This window comes from Vulpes vulpes, chromosome 1, assembly GCF_048418805.1.
Source record: "Vulpes vulpes isolate BD-2025 chromosome 1, VulVul3, whole genome shotgun sequence".
Taxonomy (NCBI): Eukaryota; Metazoa; Chordata; class Mammalia; order Carnivora; family Canidae; genus Vulpes; species Vulpes vulpes.
Window position 1 is genome coordinate 120,536,844 of NC_132780.1, and position 19,754 is coordinate 120,556,597.

At 43.8% G+C, this 19,754-nt stretch overlaps 2 protein-coding genes across 3 annotated transcripts in view; one reads left to right on the top strand and one right to left on the bottom strand.

The window, feature by feature from the left end:
• Window positions 1-12,710, bottom strand: part of TMEM39A (transmembrane protein 39A) — a 33,566-nt gene extending 20,856 nt beyond the window's left edge. The window contains exons 1-3 of one of the 2 annotated variants that reach the window (XM_025990112.2): window positions 12,314-12,710; window positions 10,430-10,614; window positions 3,372-3,594 (exon numbers count right to left, since the gene is read on the bottom strand). In XM_025990112.2, coding sequence (XP_025845897.1) covers window positions 3,372-3,594; window positions 10,430-10,542 — 336 coding nt within the window. In that variant the 5' untranslated portion in view covers window positions 10,543-10,614; window positions 12,314-12,710. The remainder of the gene's footprint in view (window positions 1-3,371; window positions 3,595-10,429; window positions 10,615-12,313) is intronic. The other variant, XM_025990111.2, reaches the window with a different exon arrangement.
• Window positions 12,711-17,378: 4,668 nt separating this feature from the next.
• POGLUT1 (protein O-glucosyltransferase 1) overlaps window positions 17,379-19,754 on the top strand; it is a 28,760-nt gene continuing 26,384 nt past the window's right edge. The window contains exons 1-2 of the mRNA XM_025990113.2: window positions 17,379-17,561; window positions 18,203-18,293. Of these exons, the coding sequence (XP_025845898.1) occupies window positions 17,477-17,561; window positions 18,203-18,293 (176 nt within the window). The 5' untranslated portion in view covers window positions 17,379-17,476. The remainder of the gene's footprint in view (window positions 17,562-18,202; window positions 18,294-19,754) is intronic.

The following is a 19,754-nucleotide window of genomic DNA, read 5'->3' on the forward strand; positions in this document are numbered from 1 at the left end:
ATTGAACAGGGTCAGTAGCAAGGGCAATGGAGTGGCCAGATTTGGGATACATTTTAAAGGCCAAGTAGCCAGAATGTTAGAGTGGCTTACCTCAGATCATTTCCTTTTGAACAATATTTATCCCCACTCAGCTTTGAGACTCCTTGTTCACCCCACTCCTCCAAAATAACCCAAGCGAATTCACTAAATCCCCTACGTAACCTTTGAGGGCCTTAGTATGTATCACCAGTCTATCCAAGACATTTTTGTATCAAAAGATTTCAGTGCCTCATGTATCTTATGGTTAAGTACATTTTGTTACATTCTAAATCACTAAAAACTGGTAATCTGCTTATGATTTACTCTATAAACCAGAATATTTAATTAATCACCCTACACTCCTGACTATTCTGAATAATTTGCTACCCTACTTTCAGCTTTTATGTTTCTGAGGATTAAGACTCATTCAGCTAACTGCTTGATGGCTACAATGATACTTTACATATTCAGGGGTCCATATTTTCTTTTTGATAAGTATTAAGATCTTGAAATGGGAAAAGAAAAACCTAATATATAAATCTGAAAAATTTCTGAGACAGACACACATAGTAGAAGACTTAAAAGAGACAGACCACTAGTTGAGATTTAAGTCCCTTCTACGACATCGCAAGCAGGTAGCCATCTCCTATGTCACCTTCAATGACAGGAACTAGGTATCTGGCAGCCCATTCACCTTTGAAAAGCTCACTGATTCAGGCCCCTTTCAGACTGATGGGCTAAAATCTTATTTGCTATTCCACAGATGTTACTCTTAGTTCCACAATTAAACACTAAGGTTTGTGTGAGCTAAGACCATATGTGGCAGATAAGTGACCCAGTCCACAGGATAACCTGCTTCAAGTGTGACTTCCTCCATTGCACAGACCGGAAAACTAAAAACTACATTTCCAGACTTTCTTGCAACTGAAGTTCTAGATTTGACTTAGTTTCTGCCAACCGTAAGCATTACATAAAACCTGAATTCAGAACTGAGTGAAGTAGGGAGCAAGGTAGGGTAAAAGGCACCCATTTTTGATGGTATGAGTCAGAGCAAAGGAAGCATAATTCTGGACTCAGCAGCTCTAGCAGCAGCTTTCTGATTATAACAGGAGCACTGGCTCCCTTTGTTGCAACGCAGCATTTGTAGGGGACTTTTAAAAGAACTGTCAGAAATAGTTGACTGAGAGAAGAGCTCTTTGATTAGCCTGAAAATTCAACAACTGAGAAGTTTCCATGGAATCTCAAAGTGAAAACTGAATAATGAACTACCCAACAAGTATTTATAGAGTAAATATAGACTAAATATAGGAAGTAGAAATAGCAGTGAGAGTACTCACTTCATCACTATGCGATTTTGAGCCAGTTTTAGAATTTCTAGGTCTCCTATTTCTCATTTATAATATTGGGAACCAAACAGTAGTATCTACCTGTTTTTAGGAGTAAATGAGATAATACTTGCAAAGAATAGTAAATCCTTTAATGAATGTTTGCCAATGCCGTTGTTAAGATAATGAGAAATTTATATATAGAGCCACACAGCTGGAAGAAGCCTTAAAAGTTATCTAATCCAACTTCTTCATTTTACAATACCATGACCAAAGAAGGATGAAATACAGGTCCTAAACTCATAAATTCATAATCCAGGAAAAAAGATTATAAAAAAAAAAAGCACACAATATGGCACCGAATCACCTCAGTTCTTCTTCTTCTTCTTTTTTTTTAAAGGAACTCAAGTGAGAAAGTTTATTACTTATTTTTCGAGTGAGAAAGTTTATTAAACCAGAAAGTACACTCTTGATAGAATAGGTAAGCTCAAGAAAAAGAGCTGCGCCAAATCATTGTAATTCTTAAAGAAACTGAAATTCTCTTTACTTGGTATTAAGTAGGTATATCATCAATATGGAAAGAAAATTCTTAATACTTAATTCCAGGAACAACCAAGTGATAAGATCATTTTTAAAAAACTGTTTATTCCGTTCCCATATTATTTTGAACATTTTGGTCCACATTTGATTCCTTTTTTTTGTATATTTCTTTTTATTGGAGTTCGATTTGCCAACATATAGTATAACACCCAGTGCTCATCCTGTCAAGTGCCCCCCTTAGTGCTCATCACCCAGTCACCCCGTCACCCCGCCCAACTCCCTCCACATTTGATTCCTATGTTCACCAGGCCAAGAAGTTTTCTAACCACTGATAAGCCCCCAAACACATACATAAACTATCTAGCACAACAGTCTTCTTTATCCTATAGTGTTATCTCCATCCGAATCTGCCACTGCCAACCATTTACCTATCAAGTAACCAGGGTAGCCTTACTCGTTATTTTACATACCCATCTATAGGGAACATTCTCTGCGTCAAGATTATCTAACCTCTCCTAAATAAATGGAAAGAGGGTAGAAGAGACCTACAATATATTTTGAGGAACTTCAGCAAAGACAGCTAGTTCTTGTCTCGATTTTATTTTTTAACAGCCCAGTTTTATTCACGGTAACAAATCCTATGAAAGGATCATACTTTCCAGTCTCCTTGCAGTTAGGAGTGGACATACGGGAATATGATGTGAGCCTGGCCACTAAGAACCTCTCCTTTATTATTCTCTATGCCTTTCCCCTTTCCAGCTGAAAGAAGTGACCCACAGTCAACTTGGAGACCACATACGGGAAGACAGCAGAGTCTGCATCAGTCTGAGTCCACTGACTGACCACATGGAAGTGCTACTCCTGCAAATCAAACAACTGCCTCAGACTATTATGTGTGTGAAGTATTACACAATTTGGGGTTTGTTACAGAAGCAACCATCATCCTACGGTAGTCATTAAAAGGGTAAACTTCTGGGGTGCCTGGGTGGCTCAGACAGTTAAGCATCTGCCTTAAGCTCAGGTCATGATCCCAGAATCCTGGGACTGAGTCCCATATCAGGCTCTCTCCTCAGCAGAGAGCCTCCCCCCATCTGTTCTCTCTCATGCTCACTCGTTCTCTATCAAACAAATAAAATTTTAAAAAACAAAAAGGGTAAATTTCCTGGAATTTAGTCATATTGGCACCTTAAGTCCAACAAATAGTGCAAAGAAAGCTAAACATCAAGACTCTTGATATTATTATAAGTTATTTAAATGTTTTCTGCATTTTCATTTGTATTTTAACTTTCCAGATACTTATATTTTAATAATCTTATGAGATTACAGTTCTGAAAGTAATCTGTGGTTTAACAGAAAACATTTTTTTAGAAGAAAAATTACTAAGAAAAGTATAATTTGTACACAGAGGCTTTCCAGCTAGTTTCTTGGTTAAGTAACATAATGAAATTAAAAGTAACATAACGAAATTAAAAGTCTATTAAGACTTACCAGTGAAGTACAAGACGCAGGATGATTATAAGGATACCACCACACTGTTTTATAGATATTGATGTATTGAATAAAGAGAGCAACCAGCAGGTAGATGAAAAAGAGAAATTCAAAGAGCAGGCTTCCATCTACAGGCAAATCAGGAATTTGGCAATGACGAACAGGACCTGGGGTGATTAAGGCTGTGATAGGTGGGACCGGAAGGCCAATAGCACTACCATTTCTGAAAGAGAAAACCACAATTAATTCAAATCGTGGTACCTTTCAATCTTAAACAGCATAAGGGCCCCTGCTTCCTTCCTTCTCCACTTACTGCTTAACTGTTGGCCTTCTCTCAGGACTCTACCCTAGAATCTCCTGTTCTTGTCTTCTCCCTCTACACACATTCTCTTAGTGCCCAAAAATGTGGCCACAGGTTCCATTCTCTTTAACATGTTGAAAACTAAAATTTCTCTCCGTAGAGTTCACTGCTGAATTTCAGATCTATGTTATCAAGTTGTGTACTGGACTTTGCTGTGTTCTTCCTCCTAAAATCCTGACCCTGGTTTGTGGCCCACTCAGTAACTGCTTAAATTAGAAACCTGGGAGTTATATTAGAACTTTCCTGACTCCCCATATCCAGTCACTCTCTAAATCTTAAATATTTCACTTTGTAAAACTTTTCCCACTGCACCCTCCTCTTTAAACCCATTGCCTTAGTTCAAGTAATTACCATTTTTCATTTAAACTATTGAAGTAATCTCCCTAAAATTAACTTCATCAAATTCTCCAACCTACCTTCAGAGATCTAAGTGAAACTGACAATGCTCCCGTCTTGCCTAAAACCCTTTAATGGCTCTCTGCTGCCAAGAGGATAACATCCAGAAATTTTTAGTATGTCCTATGCAGCTCTCTACTTAACAGATTAGCCCAATCTCTTGTCACTCCTCCACATGCAACCTATAGACTTGCTATTCTACAGCAAAAAAAATTCAAAATAGCAAATATGCTATTTGCTATTCTTTTGTATATTCTTTTCACCAGCAATACCACTCAAAACCACCTTCCTTAACCCCTCACCTACACATTTACTGACAAAATCCTTCAAGACTTTTTAAATTATTGAGCATATCCTCCATGAAGCTTAATGACTCAGTCAATCTAAACCAATTCATCTCACTCCTGTACCACCATTATACCTAAATTATGCCTTTACTACTGTACTTTTCATTACTATTACATAATTTCCTATATACTTTTATGTTTTGTCTATCAGATCATAATCTTAAGGACAGAGACCGTACTTTTCCTAGTTCAAGTCACATATATACCTTCATGTTGAGAAGGCAGCAGACTAATGTGGTCACAAAAGAGAGATCTCTTAATATACAAATTAAAATATAGAGATTTTACTCCCCCTCTTCTGGCTGTTCTTTCTTTCTTCCAGGCATTTTTATTTATTTTTAAATTTCCAGGCTTTTTTATAAATCATAAATAGATGGGCTATCGAAAACGCTAAGATGGAGGTGGGTAGGGAATAAGCTCTCCCATTGTTTACATAGCTGGTAATAGTTACAGATATCTAAGGGTCTACTATTATTTCAGAACAAGGAAAAGAAGCTTGTTTCGGATATTTCCAAAGAAGATTCCAGAGGAGGAACAATGATACTGTTACCTTCCCCTCTAAGATTTCCAAATATAGAATTATAACATTAATATGTGACATTTTTAGTACTTCAAGTGACTCATGGGAATATGAACTCTGCTCATTCTGACCAGTTAAGAATATCATGGCAGAGGGGCACCTGGGTGGCTCAGTCAGTTGAGCATCCGACTCTCGATCTCAGCTTATGTTTGATCTCAGAGGTTGAGTTCAAGCCCCATGGAGCCTACTTTAATAAAAAAAAAAAAAAGAATACCATGGTAGAATCTGAAAAGAGCTAGAAGGGAAGAACAGGAATAGGCTGGGAGAGGGTGGGAAAAACTGTAAAAACTACTTCCCCTCATTTCCAAATACTAATCGAATACAACAAGCTTACCACAGAGTAGGTTGTGAAGTACCAGCAGGTCTCACAACCTCACTTGTTCAATTATAAACCAATCATTAACACATTATTATTAACACATTGGCCACTGCACAACTCCAGCTTTCATTCATATAGAATACAATGTGAAAGGTGCTCTGTGGAGTTGTACAAGTTGGTGGACCTGAATGTAGGCGATTAATGCCAATAGTCAATCTATTGCCTCTCCCCAGTTAATCATGAGATAAGGAAATACAAAATTCTGATGAAAAGTTATAGGGTTAGGAGCCTTTACTCTAGAACAAGTTGAAAATTCTTATTCCTTTTCCATCAAAAATAATGAAGGGAGAAAGCATGCTAAATTATTTGTTACTATTTAAAGGTTAAAAAGATTCTTACAGAATTTTTCCCAAGTAAGGCAGACTAACATGCTTCTGCTGTTAACAAATAAATGCTGAGGTTCAAGAAATATTCAAAACAAAGTGCAGAAGATCTATATTTGTGAGATTTTATTTTATTTTATTTTATTTTAATTTTTATTTATTTATGATAGTCACAGAGAGAGAGAGAAAGAGGCAGAGACACAGGCAGAGGGAGAAGCAGGCTCCATGCACCGGGAGCCCGACGTGGGATTCGATCCCGGGTCTCCAGGATCGCGCCCTGGGCCAAAGGCAGGCGCCAAACCGCTGCGCCACCCAGGGATCCCTATTTGTGAGATTTTATACAAGATTTTGGCTATTATACTTCAAGCCAAAAAAAAAAGGGAACAAAGGTCAAAGTGATGCAGAGTATCTGAGGGAAAAAGGAAAGCTTTCTTCTAATTTGAAGGCTTAATAGGAGATAAGATCAAAGTTCTTAAAACCAAAAAAAAAAAAGTTAAAATAAACAGTCTTGGTCTGTATATCTCAGAAAATTAGTTAGACATATTATTTAGGAAAAATGAAAACATTATTTCTCTCACAGGATATAAAAATAGATGCAAAAAAGGCAAAATGGCAGAAATATATTTGAGACACAATGTGGGATAGTCCTAGTCTAGATAGACCAGCTGTAGTCTTTGAGAAAGTAACTTTATATCCTTGAGCCTCAGTTTCTTCACTTAAAATACAGGAGTTGGAATATATTCTCTTTAAAGAATTCTTTTCAGGGACACCTGGGTGGCTCAGTAGTTGAGGTCTGCCTTCAGCCCAGGGCGGGATCCCAGGTCCCAGAATGGAGTCCCGCATTGGGATCCCTGCGAGGAGCCTGCTTCTCTCTCTGCCTATGTCTCTGCCTCTCTCTCCGTGTCTCTCATGAATAAATTTTTTAAAAAATAATTCTTTCCAATGTTAACATAGAATATTCTTTCAAACTGTGCTACAGGTCCCCAAGATCATGCCCAGGCTTGAGGGTTCATTAGGAAGATTCAAAGAACTTGGCATATAGTTGTGTTCATTACAGCAAAAGGATACAAATCAAAATTAGCAGAGGGAATAGGTACATGGGGCAAAGTCCAGAGGAAATCAGGTACAAAATTCCAAGAGTCCTTATCAGTGGAGTCATATAGGACTCACTTAAATCCTTCAGCAACTACCTGTGAAAACACATGTAAAATGCTGTCTACCAGGAAGGTTCATTAGAGGTTCAGCACCCAACGTTTTTACCAAGGTTTTGTCTAAGCATAGGGATAAAGCAAGAAAGATCCAAAAGAATAAAAAAGAATTAGGAGGGATGGAGAAAGCAGTGATCATTTTGACATGCTCAGGTCATATTATTAACAAAGTATATGCAAGGCCAAAACAAAGAAAAAAAAATCACTCTTAGTCCTTCTCAAATAAAATTCTCCCTCAACTAAACGATCTCTGGGAAACTCAGAAACTCACAGCATATCCTCCTTCTTTAGAAGGCAATCAAGTAAATACTTTACCCTATGAATAAATCCCTGCTCCCCAGAGGGAAAAAAAAAAGAGGACATGAAACTATGGATTTCAATCTTGATTGTGTCATCAAACTAGCTCTGACATTCCCAAGCTGACCTTCACCAATCATGCTACAAACATTGGCAAATGCTCTCTCCTCCAGCTGACCTATGTCTTACAGAATCAAACATATCATCTAAATTATATCACGCTTAAGAAATTATCAATTTCTCTCCTTAGTACTCTACAAACACTCTAAAAGTGAGTTTTCCTCATCTTTCTTTGTATATGTCCTTCCTAAAATTATTTTCTAGGCCATTTACCACTGGTTTTATCCATATTTCTTATAACTCTTCCTAGGTGTTATATAATAACCTATTTTAGGCTTTTTCTTTCCCATCAAAAAACAAATATAGAACCATCTTCTTCCAAAATAACCTCTTTAGATAAAAGCGTCACAAAATAACCACTCAATAATAGTTTTAGTGATTTTTAAAGCCATGAACAACTATGATCTTTCATTTCATTCAAATATGTTTGAATACTGTGGAGTGGAGTAGATCAAGGTGACCATGACTGGAACCCTGAGAGCCAGGACAGAAGAGCTACAAAGAAGGCAGAAAAAAGGGCAACCCGGGTGGCTCAGCGGTTTAGCGCCGCCTTCGGCTGAGGATGTGATCCTGGAGACCCAGGATCAAGTCCCACATCAGGTTCCCTGCATGGAGCCTGCTTCTCCCTCTGCCTGTGTCTCTGCCTCTCTCTCTGTCTCTCTCATGAATAAATAAATTTTTTTTTTTAAAAAAGGCAGAAAAAAGAACATATGATCATAGCTACATCCTTTCAAGAGCACAGGTATTTTTCAAATGTTCCTAGGTCTTTCGAGTATTCTATCTGCAAACCTGAAGGAGGATTTTAGTCCACATTTGATTCCTATATTCACTAAACCAAGGAAGAACCATCTAGAAATGTGATTTTCAATGCTTTTTTTAACTAGCAGAACACTTCATTTTCCCTCCTCCAAAGGGCATTTTACATGGTATCTTGATATTTATTTATTTATTTATTTTTAGAGATTTTTATTTATTTATTCATGAGAGACAGAGAGAGAGAGAGAGAGAGGCAGAGTCACAGGCAGAGGGAGAAGCAGGCTCCATGCAGGGAGCCCGACGTGGGACTCGATCCCAGGTCTCCAGGCTTGTGCCCTAGGCTAAAGGTAGCGCTGAACCGCTGAACCACCGGGCTGCTCCAGTATCTTGATATTGAAACACACAGGAGAAGGAGTTAGTCTGATTAAGAGAGGACTGGGAAACCTGAAGCCTGGACTACTAGGCCTGCCTAACTCTTCCTCCTCAAACAGTCCCCAAAACTGTGAGGAGGGATTCCATCAGGGCAGTCTGAGAACGAATTACTTAGGGGAATCCACAAAACCAAAGTAGAAGAAAATGAACAAATAACTGCCAGAGTTAATACAGAGAATTAGAATTTTTTAGCTAGCTACAATACAAGCTAGGCACAACTACAATTTTCCATTGCAATTGTAAACAACTAAATCACTAAATTGATAGTATATATCAGTAAAATTAAGGCATGTACTTAAATACAAAACATCCTTTACCTCAAAATCTATGTTTTATAGTACCTTTCTTCAAAAGCATTTTCACTTACTCTTTTTTCTTATTTTTAAAATGTAAACTAATACAAGTTATTGTAGAAATTTTGGAAAATTTAAACTTTCAAAAAGTACTGCAGTTTACTATTTCATTTATTTTCAACATCTTACTACAGAGCAGTGTATCACTGTTTTTAACATCAAGAAATCCAAAAAACAATAAAAAATAATACTCTAGAATAAATTACAAGTGCTCTGTATACATATACAAATATAAAATTTGGATTGAAAATTAGTATAAAAAGAATCAGAGACTAGAAAAATCCCTTCAAACTGGAATTTCAGGGAGAGCCCCACTAAAACAAGATCAGAACTGATTTTGAGGACTCAGTAGAACTTTGGTTGGAAAGTCAGAAAGAAAGAGAGAGGGCAGGCCAGGAAGAGAGAAGTGCACAAGTAACATCAGGAGAGCCTGAAAAGGCAACAGTACTGATTACTACTAGTACTGAAAACTAGAATCCAAGCAAGAGAAAACTATTCAGAGAGGAAGCAGAAAATAAGTGACAAAAATTATCTTGTTCAAACACTTGATATAAAGTAAAAATCACCTCTTTCCACTGCTACATGACTGAAACTCCTCATGAAATGAGTTATCCTAGATAAGATTAGAAATAATTCATCCTAACTTTAAAAATTAGGAACAAAGATAAATTTCCATTAAAAAGACCAAATTCAAAAATAAATAAATAAATAAATAAATAAATAAATAAATAAATAAATAAAAAAAAAGACCAAATTCTTTATTCTTATACACAAGTCTTACAATGTTTGGGTTACAATTGAGTTTATTCATTTCAAACAATTTTTTTGAACAAAATAATTTTTAAGACTCTTAATAGAATATGACTTATAATTTTAGAATTTCATGTTAACTATCAGTTTTAATTCGTCCTCCTCTGCTAAAAAAAAACAAAAAACAAAAGAACGCTAGTAAAGAGTTAAACCACAACACTCCTCTTGTGCTTTATTTATTCTTTTTTAAAGATTTTATTTATTTATTCATGAGACACACACACAGAGAGAGAGAGAAAGAGAAAGAGAGAGAGAGGCAGAGACACAGGCAGAGGGAGAAGCAGGTTCCATGCAGGGAGCCTGATGTGGGACTCGATCCCAGAACTCCTGGATCACACCCTGGGACAAAGGCAAGCGCTAAACCGCTGAGCCACCCAGGGATCCCCTCCTCTTGTACTTTAATTCACTTCTCCCTTCTTTTAATAGCTAAAAAGCTATTAATGATGATTAGATGATTAGAATTTCGATTATCAGCCATAGGTGACAACTGGACTGCTTTCACTTTGTGGGCTCTATATCACAGCTTTCCACTCCAAAATATGCTGAAATACTGAGCTTTCAATCTTCAGGGCAGGATTCCCACTTCACTGCCAAGAAATAACCCTGATAAGCAAGTATCTGAATAGCATGACTGCTATGTTAGTCGTACTGATCATAGTATATTACAAATTATGTATAGTCTTATTTCTCCTTTACCTGTTTCTCAGGCCTGTTCCATTGCCGCAGCCCCCACCAACCAAAGTCTGTAAAGAAGGTAAAGCTGAACGGCTTAGCTGCTGCCGACTAGGGCCCCTCCTTCCACCGGGCATGTCCGGGAACCAGTCTGCTTCCAGCGCCACCTGTAGTTGCAACCTAGGTTAATGGCTGTCAACCTGTTTCAACTGAACAAAAGAAAAGACATTTAAATATCAGTTTACTATTTTTAAACTGAGCAATGTAACAAAACAACAGAAAAACTGAGTGAGCATGCCTTGTAAAACCAGATATTCAAATAAATGCTCCCCCAGTGTCTATTACCTACTTTATTCTAAAGAAAGGACTAGGGCTGCCCGGGGGGCTCAGTGGTTTAGTGCCGCCATCAGCCCAGGGCCTGATCCTGGAGACCCGAGATCGAGTCCCATGTCAGGCTCCCTGCATGGAGCCTGCTTCTCCCTCTGCCTGTGTCTCTGCCTCTGTGTGTGTGTGTCTCATGAATAGATAAATAAAATCTTTTTTAAAAAGTGAATAAAAATAAAGAAAGGACTATTCAGACTTTAATGGGTCAGAAGCCTAAGTTCTGATCTAAGCTTTGTTCAGCCTTAGGTAAGTCACAGTTTGTGTCTTGTGTCGTATGAATGATACCACACTCAGGTAAAAGTTAACAAGAAATGCCTAACATATACACATTTTCAATTCATATGTAATACTTTACAGTAAACCACTGGAAATACAAGAAAATCAGCACTGTCCAAAATGTCGGGTTTCGTGATCAAGGGATCTGGGTTCAGGGGATTGGATCTGCTACATATTATGAGACTGTAGCTCAAGCATTTAACCTCTGAGTTTGTTTAGTCAAAAGTGTTCCTTGTCCTACAGGGATTGCCGCAAGGACTGACAAGATGGAAGAAAGTACAGCAGTTGGCCTGCTAGTTCTTTAAAAGTAAACTGTTTGGGGGCAGCCCGGGTGGCTCAGCGGTTTAGTGCCAGCTCGGCCCAGAGCATGATCCTGGAGACCCGGGGTCGAGTCCCACATCAGACTCCCTGCACAGAGCCTGCTTCTCCCTCTGCCTGTCTCTGCCTCTCTCTCTCTCTGTGTGTCTCTCATGAATAAATAAATAAAATCTTAGGGCAGCCCGGGTGGCTCAGAGGTTTAGCGCCGCCTTCAGCCCAGGGAGACCCGGGATCGAGTCCCACATCTGGCTCCCTGCAAGGAGCCTGCTTCTCCCTCTGCCTGTGTCTCTGTCTCTCTCTCTCTGTGTATCCCTAATAAATAAATAAAATCTTAAAAGAAAAAAAAAAAAAGGAAACTGTTCAAATGGCAACTCCATATGTCAGAGTGAAAATATCAGAAGGGGCTATGGAGGATGCCCACTGCAGAAAAAACTGGTATAAAATCATTCAGAAAGCACTTACACGGTAGGGATTAAAAGACAAGGAACAAAGACCCTCACCGAAAAAAGAGGGTCTGTTTATGTATACGCCCCCAAATCTGCTTCCTAAATAATACTGGGGAAAAAAAAACTGAAAAATGGAAAAGCCCTGGTTTTCAAATGTTCCTGCAGACCGATCCGGTGTTCCGTATTCCTAACAGCTTCTGGCTGTGGACTAAGAAACGCCAGAGGAGACGAAACAGCCAAACCGCTGGGCGTCAGGACTGCTGGTCCGCGCTCCATTAACGAGGGAAAGAAAAGTGTGAAACTGGGATAGAAGAGGCGAGAGGGGGGGTGGGGTGGGGGGGGTGGGGGCGGCTGACAAGGGACCACACACTTCCACAGGCTGGCCCCTCCACGGGGAACCACGACAAAGCGCTTCTTCCTGCGCAAACCGGGAGCCGCAGCAGGCCGAGACGACCCCGCGGCGCCGAGGCTCGCTCATACTCACGCATGGAGGAGGCCCGGCCGGCGGGGCGGGATCCCGGGGCGGCGGCGGCGGCACAGGCTGGACCCCAGGCGAGAGCACTCCCTCCCCGCGTTGACGCGCTCCAAACCAGCTGCTCGTCCGCAGGCCGTCCCCGCCCGGGAAGGCGACAGGAGGTGCCCAGGCTTCGGGCTGCCAGCCCGCGCCCCGGCCCCAGGTCACTACCAGAGTCAGAGCCAGAGCTAAAGTTAGAGGCAGAACCCGGCCGGGTCAGCACTCACCCCCGGCCTCCATTACCGCGGAGCTCAGCAGACGTGGCAGCGCACGGAGATGACGTCAGCTCCGCGACTGGCGGCGGCCCGGGTGCCCAGCCGGCGTCCGGAACTCCGCACTGGGTCCCGGGAGCGAGCACCCCACCCCCTCCTGCGTGCGCCTGCGCAGTGGGCCTCGCCTGCCCCGGCGGCGCTGGCCGGCGCGTTTCCTCCCTGGGCCCCTTCGTTGCGCTGGCTCCGCTTTGGGGCACCTGGGCTGTCCCCTGGACGCCCCTTAACAACCAAGTACAAAATGTCACCTCAGTTTTACAGATGGGGGAGGTTGGGAGATGTCACCGGAGGTCGCGTTCCTGCCAGGTCAAAGGACCCCCAAGTCGTGAGGTCTTGCTTCAGCATCCAGTCGTGCGCCTATTGTAGGTGAAGGACTGGATGGGTGCGGAGTTAGGGGGATGCCACAGCTTGCTCAGGCTACCGGACACGGGGCACCAGGAGAACACAGTGATTGCAACAGAGCAGATGCAACAAAAGTATCCCCCAGGTCCAGATGGTAGCGTGCAATTCATCGTGATTTATTCAGAGTAATAAATTCTGCGGGATGGTAGTGGTGGCGATACCGAGGAAGACTTCACAGTGAGCGTGGGGGTTGAAGCTGAGACTTCAAGAATGAAGAGGTTGCTCGTGGAGGAATGGCTTTCTTTTCTTTTTTCTTTTTTTTTTTTAAGGATTTTTATTTTATTTATTTATTCATGAGAATACACAGGAGAGAGAGAGAGAGAGGCAGAGAAGCAGGCTCCATGCAGGGAGCCCGACGTGGGACTCGATCCCGGGTCTCCAGGATCAGGCCCTGGGCTGAAGGCGGCGCTAAACCGCTGAGCCAACCGTGGGAAAAGGGAGGAATTCAGAAAACTGCCAATAGTTTAGTATTAGAAGAATAAAAGTGTCTAGAAGAGCGTGTGTTTGAGATCTCCAGCTCCAGAGATTTTAAGCTCTTTTTCAAGAGAAAGCTCTTTGTGTATATGGTATATGATTAGTTGACTTTTATTGTGAGTTTTTGCTGTGCCTGGCACATTATTATTTTTACATATTTCACCTACATCTCACATTGCTTTGAAACTATCATTGTTCCTTTTGTTTTTTTTTTTTTTTAAGATTTTTTTTTTTTAATTCATGAGAGAGACAGAGAGAGAGAGAGAGAGAGAGAGAGAGAGAGGCAGAGTCACAGGCAGAGGGAGAAGCAGGCTCCATGCAGGGAGCCCGATGTGGGATTCGATCCCGGGTCCCCAGGATCACACCCTGGGCTGAAGGCGACGCTAAACCACTGAGCCACCTGGACTGCCCATTTTTCCTATTTTATAGAGGAAACAAGTTTTAAGAGAGGTTAAATAACTCGTTGAAAATAACCCAGCTAATAAGTGGCAGAGCAGTATTTAGAGCCAGAAGGACCAATATCAAAACTACCAAGCTTAGTCATATTCCAAATATTCTTAGTGTCCTTATGTGCTAGAGAATTTTCATTAATGAATACAAACCCAAATACAGAAAGCCCAGATCATTACATATTTCTGTAATTTTGTACATTTATTTTCCTATTTGCTCTAACTGCTTCCTAGCTTGCTACATTGAAACACCTTTGCCATTTTTCTGTTGGCTCACCAGCATCCTTCGTTCATTCAGCAGTTATTTATTTAGCGCCGACTGTGTACCAGGTACTTAGTGAACAAGACAGATACGTCCCTGACCTCCTGGAGCTTATATTCTAACAGGAAGCATTTAATGAAATAATTACACATTATAAGAATTATGGAGACAAACAGGCTAAGGTAGAAAATAAGGAAGGTTCTATTTTGAGGGAGGGAATGGCATCTCAGCAGAAACCTGAATGTTGGGGAGGAACCAGAGAGGCAAAGATGGGAGGGAAAAGCAGTTGAGATAGAAAACAAAACTTAATGCAGAGATTGTAAGGTGGGCAAGAGCTTGGCATGTTTGAGAACACAAAGCTGTATAGCTAGGTTGTGGTGAGCAAAGGAGAATGTGGCATGAAATGAATCTGAAGACGAAGGAAGAGGTTATATGTGGAGAATTTTGCATTTTAAATTAGGGAATGACGTAGGACCCAGAAATCTGTGATGTTAATAGCTCCAGGATTCTGGCACTTAACTTACATATAGGAACCATTGGAATAAACCACCTCATCTGTTAAGGAAATGAAACAATTAGTGTTCCATGCAGCTCATTCCTCCTTTGTACGAGGCCCACTTATCTCCCAATCTCTTCTATGTCTTCTTCCACATGGATAAACAATGTAAAGTTGTAGAAAATACTGATTTATTCTTATTTCAAAGACATAACACAAAGTGATTTCCTTTTTCTCCTGATTACAGAAAATTGAAATAACAGAAAATAAAGACTCTTTTATTGAAGTTCTAAAAATTATTCTCCACTATATTCATTTTAGACTAACTCTGAAGCAAAGTTTACTCGGTGTTCAGCTATGTAACACACTGTTTTAGTTATGTGCCTTCGATGAACCATTCATTTTGAAGTACTGCATACCTCCTGGAAGTACAAGAAATGAATTTCAAGTTTTCATTTGGATTCCTGAAGAAGTCTTGTATAATATAGTGTTGGAGATCCATGCTCTCTTCTTGCTTACTCACCCAAAGTAAGTGATATAACCCATTCCTAACTAATCAACATTACTGTATCTTTCATCATTCCTCAGTGTACATCCTAAACCTCCACGACCATCAATCTGTTCTACCCCCACCTTCTGCAAATTATGGCTTCCCTGTTTTTAGTGTCTCCAACATAATATTCCTTAACTGCAATATTTTATTTTCATTTAAATATACTCCTCACACCCCTTTTCCAAATTTCCATCTCATATTGATCTTTCCACTGAAACCAATAGCAATTACATATTGCCTTATGTTGTAAATAATTTCTGGGGAAGTATATTTGTCTTTCCACTAGTTTTAAACCCGGCACAGATCTCATCTTGTACTTTCGTGTATTTCTACAGAGCCTAGGATGTTACCTTGCACATTTTAGTAAATTAAGTAAATTTATATTGAATACTTGTATGATTACTATATATGCCCATATATAGCTATAAACCTGTACTGTCCAGTATAATGTTACCGATTTTTCCCATGTCTAAGTCACCCCAATTGTTATAAATTCCTATTACAAAGAGATTTGTGCTAGGCTATTTTTCAACCCGTGGGTTCTAACAGTGTTGTAATCATTCAGGTATTCAACAAATCTATACTATAAGAAGCAGTTTAATGTCATGCAAAGAACTTGCTAGCCTATTTGTACCACTAACTGTGAAGTTGTGGGCAATAAACATCCGTTCTGATCGTCAGTTTTCAGGCTGCAGAAAATAAGGTGCTTTAAATATGCCACAGAATGTAAGGAATTACCATTATTAGACATATTTTCCCAGGGGATGCCTTTTATTCATTCTCTCCTGGACTTCGATTGTATGAGAGATGGAGTTTGAACATTTCATTACACCTGGTGACGTGAGGCTGCTCACTACAGTTCGGCTCCAAACAAGCGGGACTAGCAGCGCGTCGCCCGCCGAGCACTCGGGGGACATCCTGGGGCCGCCCTCGCGGAGAAATCGGGCTGTCGGCCAGGCTGGGGTCAGGGAGGCGGAGAGGTGCACCGCCATCCGAGTGCGGGCGGCCCTCCGCCCACCTGGTCATCTCTGTGCGGGACGGCCCTCCGCCCACCTGGTCATCCGTGTGCGGGGCGGCCCTCCGCCCACCTGGTCATCTGCATTCGGGACGGGCCTCCGCCCACCTGGTCATTTGCATTCGGGACGGCCCTCCGCCCACCTGGTCATCTGCATTCGGGACGATCCTCCGCCCACCTGGTCATCTCCGTGCGGGCGGCCCTCCGCCCACCTGGTCATCCCCGTGCGGGCGGCCCTCCGCCCACCTGGTCATCCGCAGTCGGGACGGCCCTCCGCCCACCTGGTCATCTCTGTGCGGGACGGCCCTCCGCCCACCTGGTCATCCGTGTGCGGGGCGACCCTCTGCCCACCTGGTCATCCGTGTGCGGGGCGGCCCTCCGCCCACCTGGTCATCCGTGTGCGGGGCGGCCCTCCGCCCACCTGGTCATCTGCATGCGGGACGGCCCTCCGCCCACCTGGTCATCTGCATTCGGGACGGCCCTCCGCCCATCTGGTCATCTCCGTGCGGGGCGGTCCTCCGCCCACCTGGTCATCCGTGTGCGGGACGGCCCTCCGCCCACCTGGTCATCTGCATTCGGGCGACCCTCCGCGCACCTGGTCATCTCCGTGGGGGGCGGCCCTCCGCCCACCTGGTCATTCGCATTCTGGACGGCCCTCCGCCCATCTGGTCATCCGTGTGCGGGGCGGCCCTCCGCCCACCTGGTCATCCGTGTGCGGGTGGCCCTCCGCCCACCTGGTCATCTGCATTCGGGACGGCCCTCCGCCCACCTGGTCATCTGCATTCGGGACGATCCTCCGCCCACCTGGTCATCTCCGTGCGGGGCGGCCCTCCGCCCACCTGGTCATCCGTGTGCAGGGCGGCCCTCCGCCCACCTGGTCATCTCCGTGCGGGGCGGCCCTCCGCCCACCTGGTCATCCATGTGCGGGGCGGTCCTCCACCCACCTGCTGCGGCGCCCACCGCCATCTTTGTGCGGGGCGGCCCTCCGCCCACGTGGTGCGGCGCCCAGGGTCCTCTCCTTGTGGGGCGCCCGCCGCCATCTTTGTGCGGGGCGGCCCCTGCCCACGTGATGCGGCGCCCACGGCCATCCATCTTTGTGCGGGGCCGGCCCCGCCCACGTGACGTGCCTCCCCGCCCCCCCGCCCGGGCCATCTTTGTGCGGGGCTGCCTTTCCGCCGGCGCGGCCGCGGGGCCTCGCAGTGGCGTGCGGGCGATGGAGCGGTGGGCGCGCCCGCGGCTCGGGCTGTGGCTGCTGCTGCTGTTCCTGCCCCCAGCGCCGAGCCGCCAGAAGGAGTCAGGTGGGCTCCGGGTCCGGTCCGGTCTGGAGGCGCCGGCCCGCCCCCCGGGTCCCCGGTGCGGCCGGCTGATGCTGCGGCCGCTGGGCGCAGGGCTGGGCCGAGCGCACCGGGCGCCTCGGAGCGTTGAGCGACCGCGTCCGGGCGGCGCTGCTTGTACTGCAGGGACCCCGGGGACCCACCCGCCCTGAGGGATCTGGGTGGAGGGGAGGACCCCAGCGGGCGTCGCCGGCGCCTGGCTACACCGCTCCCCCCTGAATCGCGTGCGTGCGGGGTTCTCGGCGAATTACCGGAGAGGGAAGGGAGAGCTCACGTCTCTGGCTTTTCATTGATCCCTTTATAGGGGTCGCTTGGATTAGGAGAAGGGGAGAATGCATGTCACCGGTTTATTCCCAGTCCTCTGAACGCCAGGCCGGGACATTTCCCCACTTGTTGGACACCCACTAGCTCAGTAGAGAAGCCGACTTGGCCCAAGAGCTGGCGAGTTACAGGAAGCATCCTTCCTGGCGTTTCCTTCCCGTCCGTGGAATAGGAAGATTCGGTGTCTGCAGGTTTTGGCCTTCTCTTGGCTCTCTGCATGCCTCCTGCTGCTAGCAAGGGAGAATGCTCAGGATATTCTGTTAACCCTCGTTTGCTTCTTGAAGGTTCAAGGTGGAAAGTGTTCATTGAGCAAATTAACAGGTCTTTGGAGAATTACGAACCATGTTCAAGTCAAAACTGCAGCTGCTACCGTGGGTGAGTTCTGGTCTCCGATGAGTGTCTTTCGAGAGTTTAGTGCTTGTCATAAGAATTCCCTTAAAATTACCCCAGGAGACCTGGGTCACAGTGATGGGAGAGCCAAGCATGCCTTGATAAAAGGCACAGTTCCTGTGGTGGGTTTCCGTAGGATAGGAGAGGCCCAGGTAGTCTTAGCAAGGCTGCTCACTGCTTGGAATGAAGCTGTGCATCCTTGTCGGTGTTCCACACTGGACTGAAAGCTTCTTGAGGTCAAGGCCTAGGTCTTTTAATCAGTGTTGCATCGGTGGTGCTGGCCCTCAGTAAGTACTCAGTAAATATTGTCAGAGGGAGGAGCCTATTTATAGATGGACCTAATCATAAATTTCCTATTGGTTATTTTTTAAGTATGCAAGTTATGGCTGAGAAGGTAGTGTGGTAGAGAGATGACTTTGAAAGCAGTCTTGGGGGATCCCTGGGTGGCGCAGCGGTTTGGCGCCTGCCTTTGGCCCAGGGCGCGATCCTGGAGACCTGGGATCAAATCCCATGTGGGGCTCCCAGTGCATGGAGCCTGCTTCTCCTTCTGCCTATGTCTCTGCCCCCCCCCCCCCGTGACTATCATAAATAAATAAAAAATTAAAAAATATATATATATAAAAAAAGAAAGCAGCCTTGGGGGCAGCCCCGGGTGTTAGGGTTAGGGTTAGGGTTAGGGTTAGGGTTAGGGTTAGGGTTGGTGGCTCAGCGGTTTAGCACCACCTTCAACTTAGGGCGTGATCCTGGGGTCCTGGGATCGAGTCCTGCATCAGGCTCCCTGCATGGAGCCTGCTCCTCCCTCTGCCTGTGTCTCTGCTTCTCTCTCTCTGCCTCTCAAGAATAAATAAATAAAATCTTAAAAAAAAAAAAAGTCTTGGGGTCTAGTTGCAGATCTCCCACTGATTATCCATGTGGCAAGTCACTTAAGTTCTCTGGGTCCTAGATTCCTCATCAGCTAAATAGCTGGGCCCTTGAGTTCCTCGTGTGTCATTCTAGGATTCCTCAAAAAATTCACCTAATGCTTATGACACTTACTGAAAACTAACTGCGCACTGAACTTTAAAAGGGATACAAAATAGTATAATTTCTGGTGACTACTATCAGGTTCTGTGTGAGGTGAGTGGGCGCCAGACAGACCAGAATAGGGGTGTCAGTCTGAGACCAAGGGCATCAGACAGTGTCAGACTCTAAGTCATAAATCATACCTCTGTGGAATTGAGAGAAGAGGAGATCAGTGGGACTGCGGTGAGTAGGAGCACATGGGTGTGTTGTGGGAGTATCAAAGGAGAAATTGCATCAATCAGAGGGCAGACAATCCAGATGGAGAGAGGAAGAAGAGAAATTGACTTGCTTTTTCCTCTTTGTGGCTTTATTGTTTTGGTTTAGATTACCTATGTGCTTCTGGGAGAAATGTTGCTCATTCCTGCCCTCTATTCTTTCCCTGGG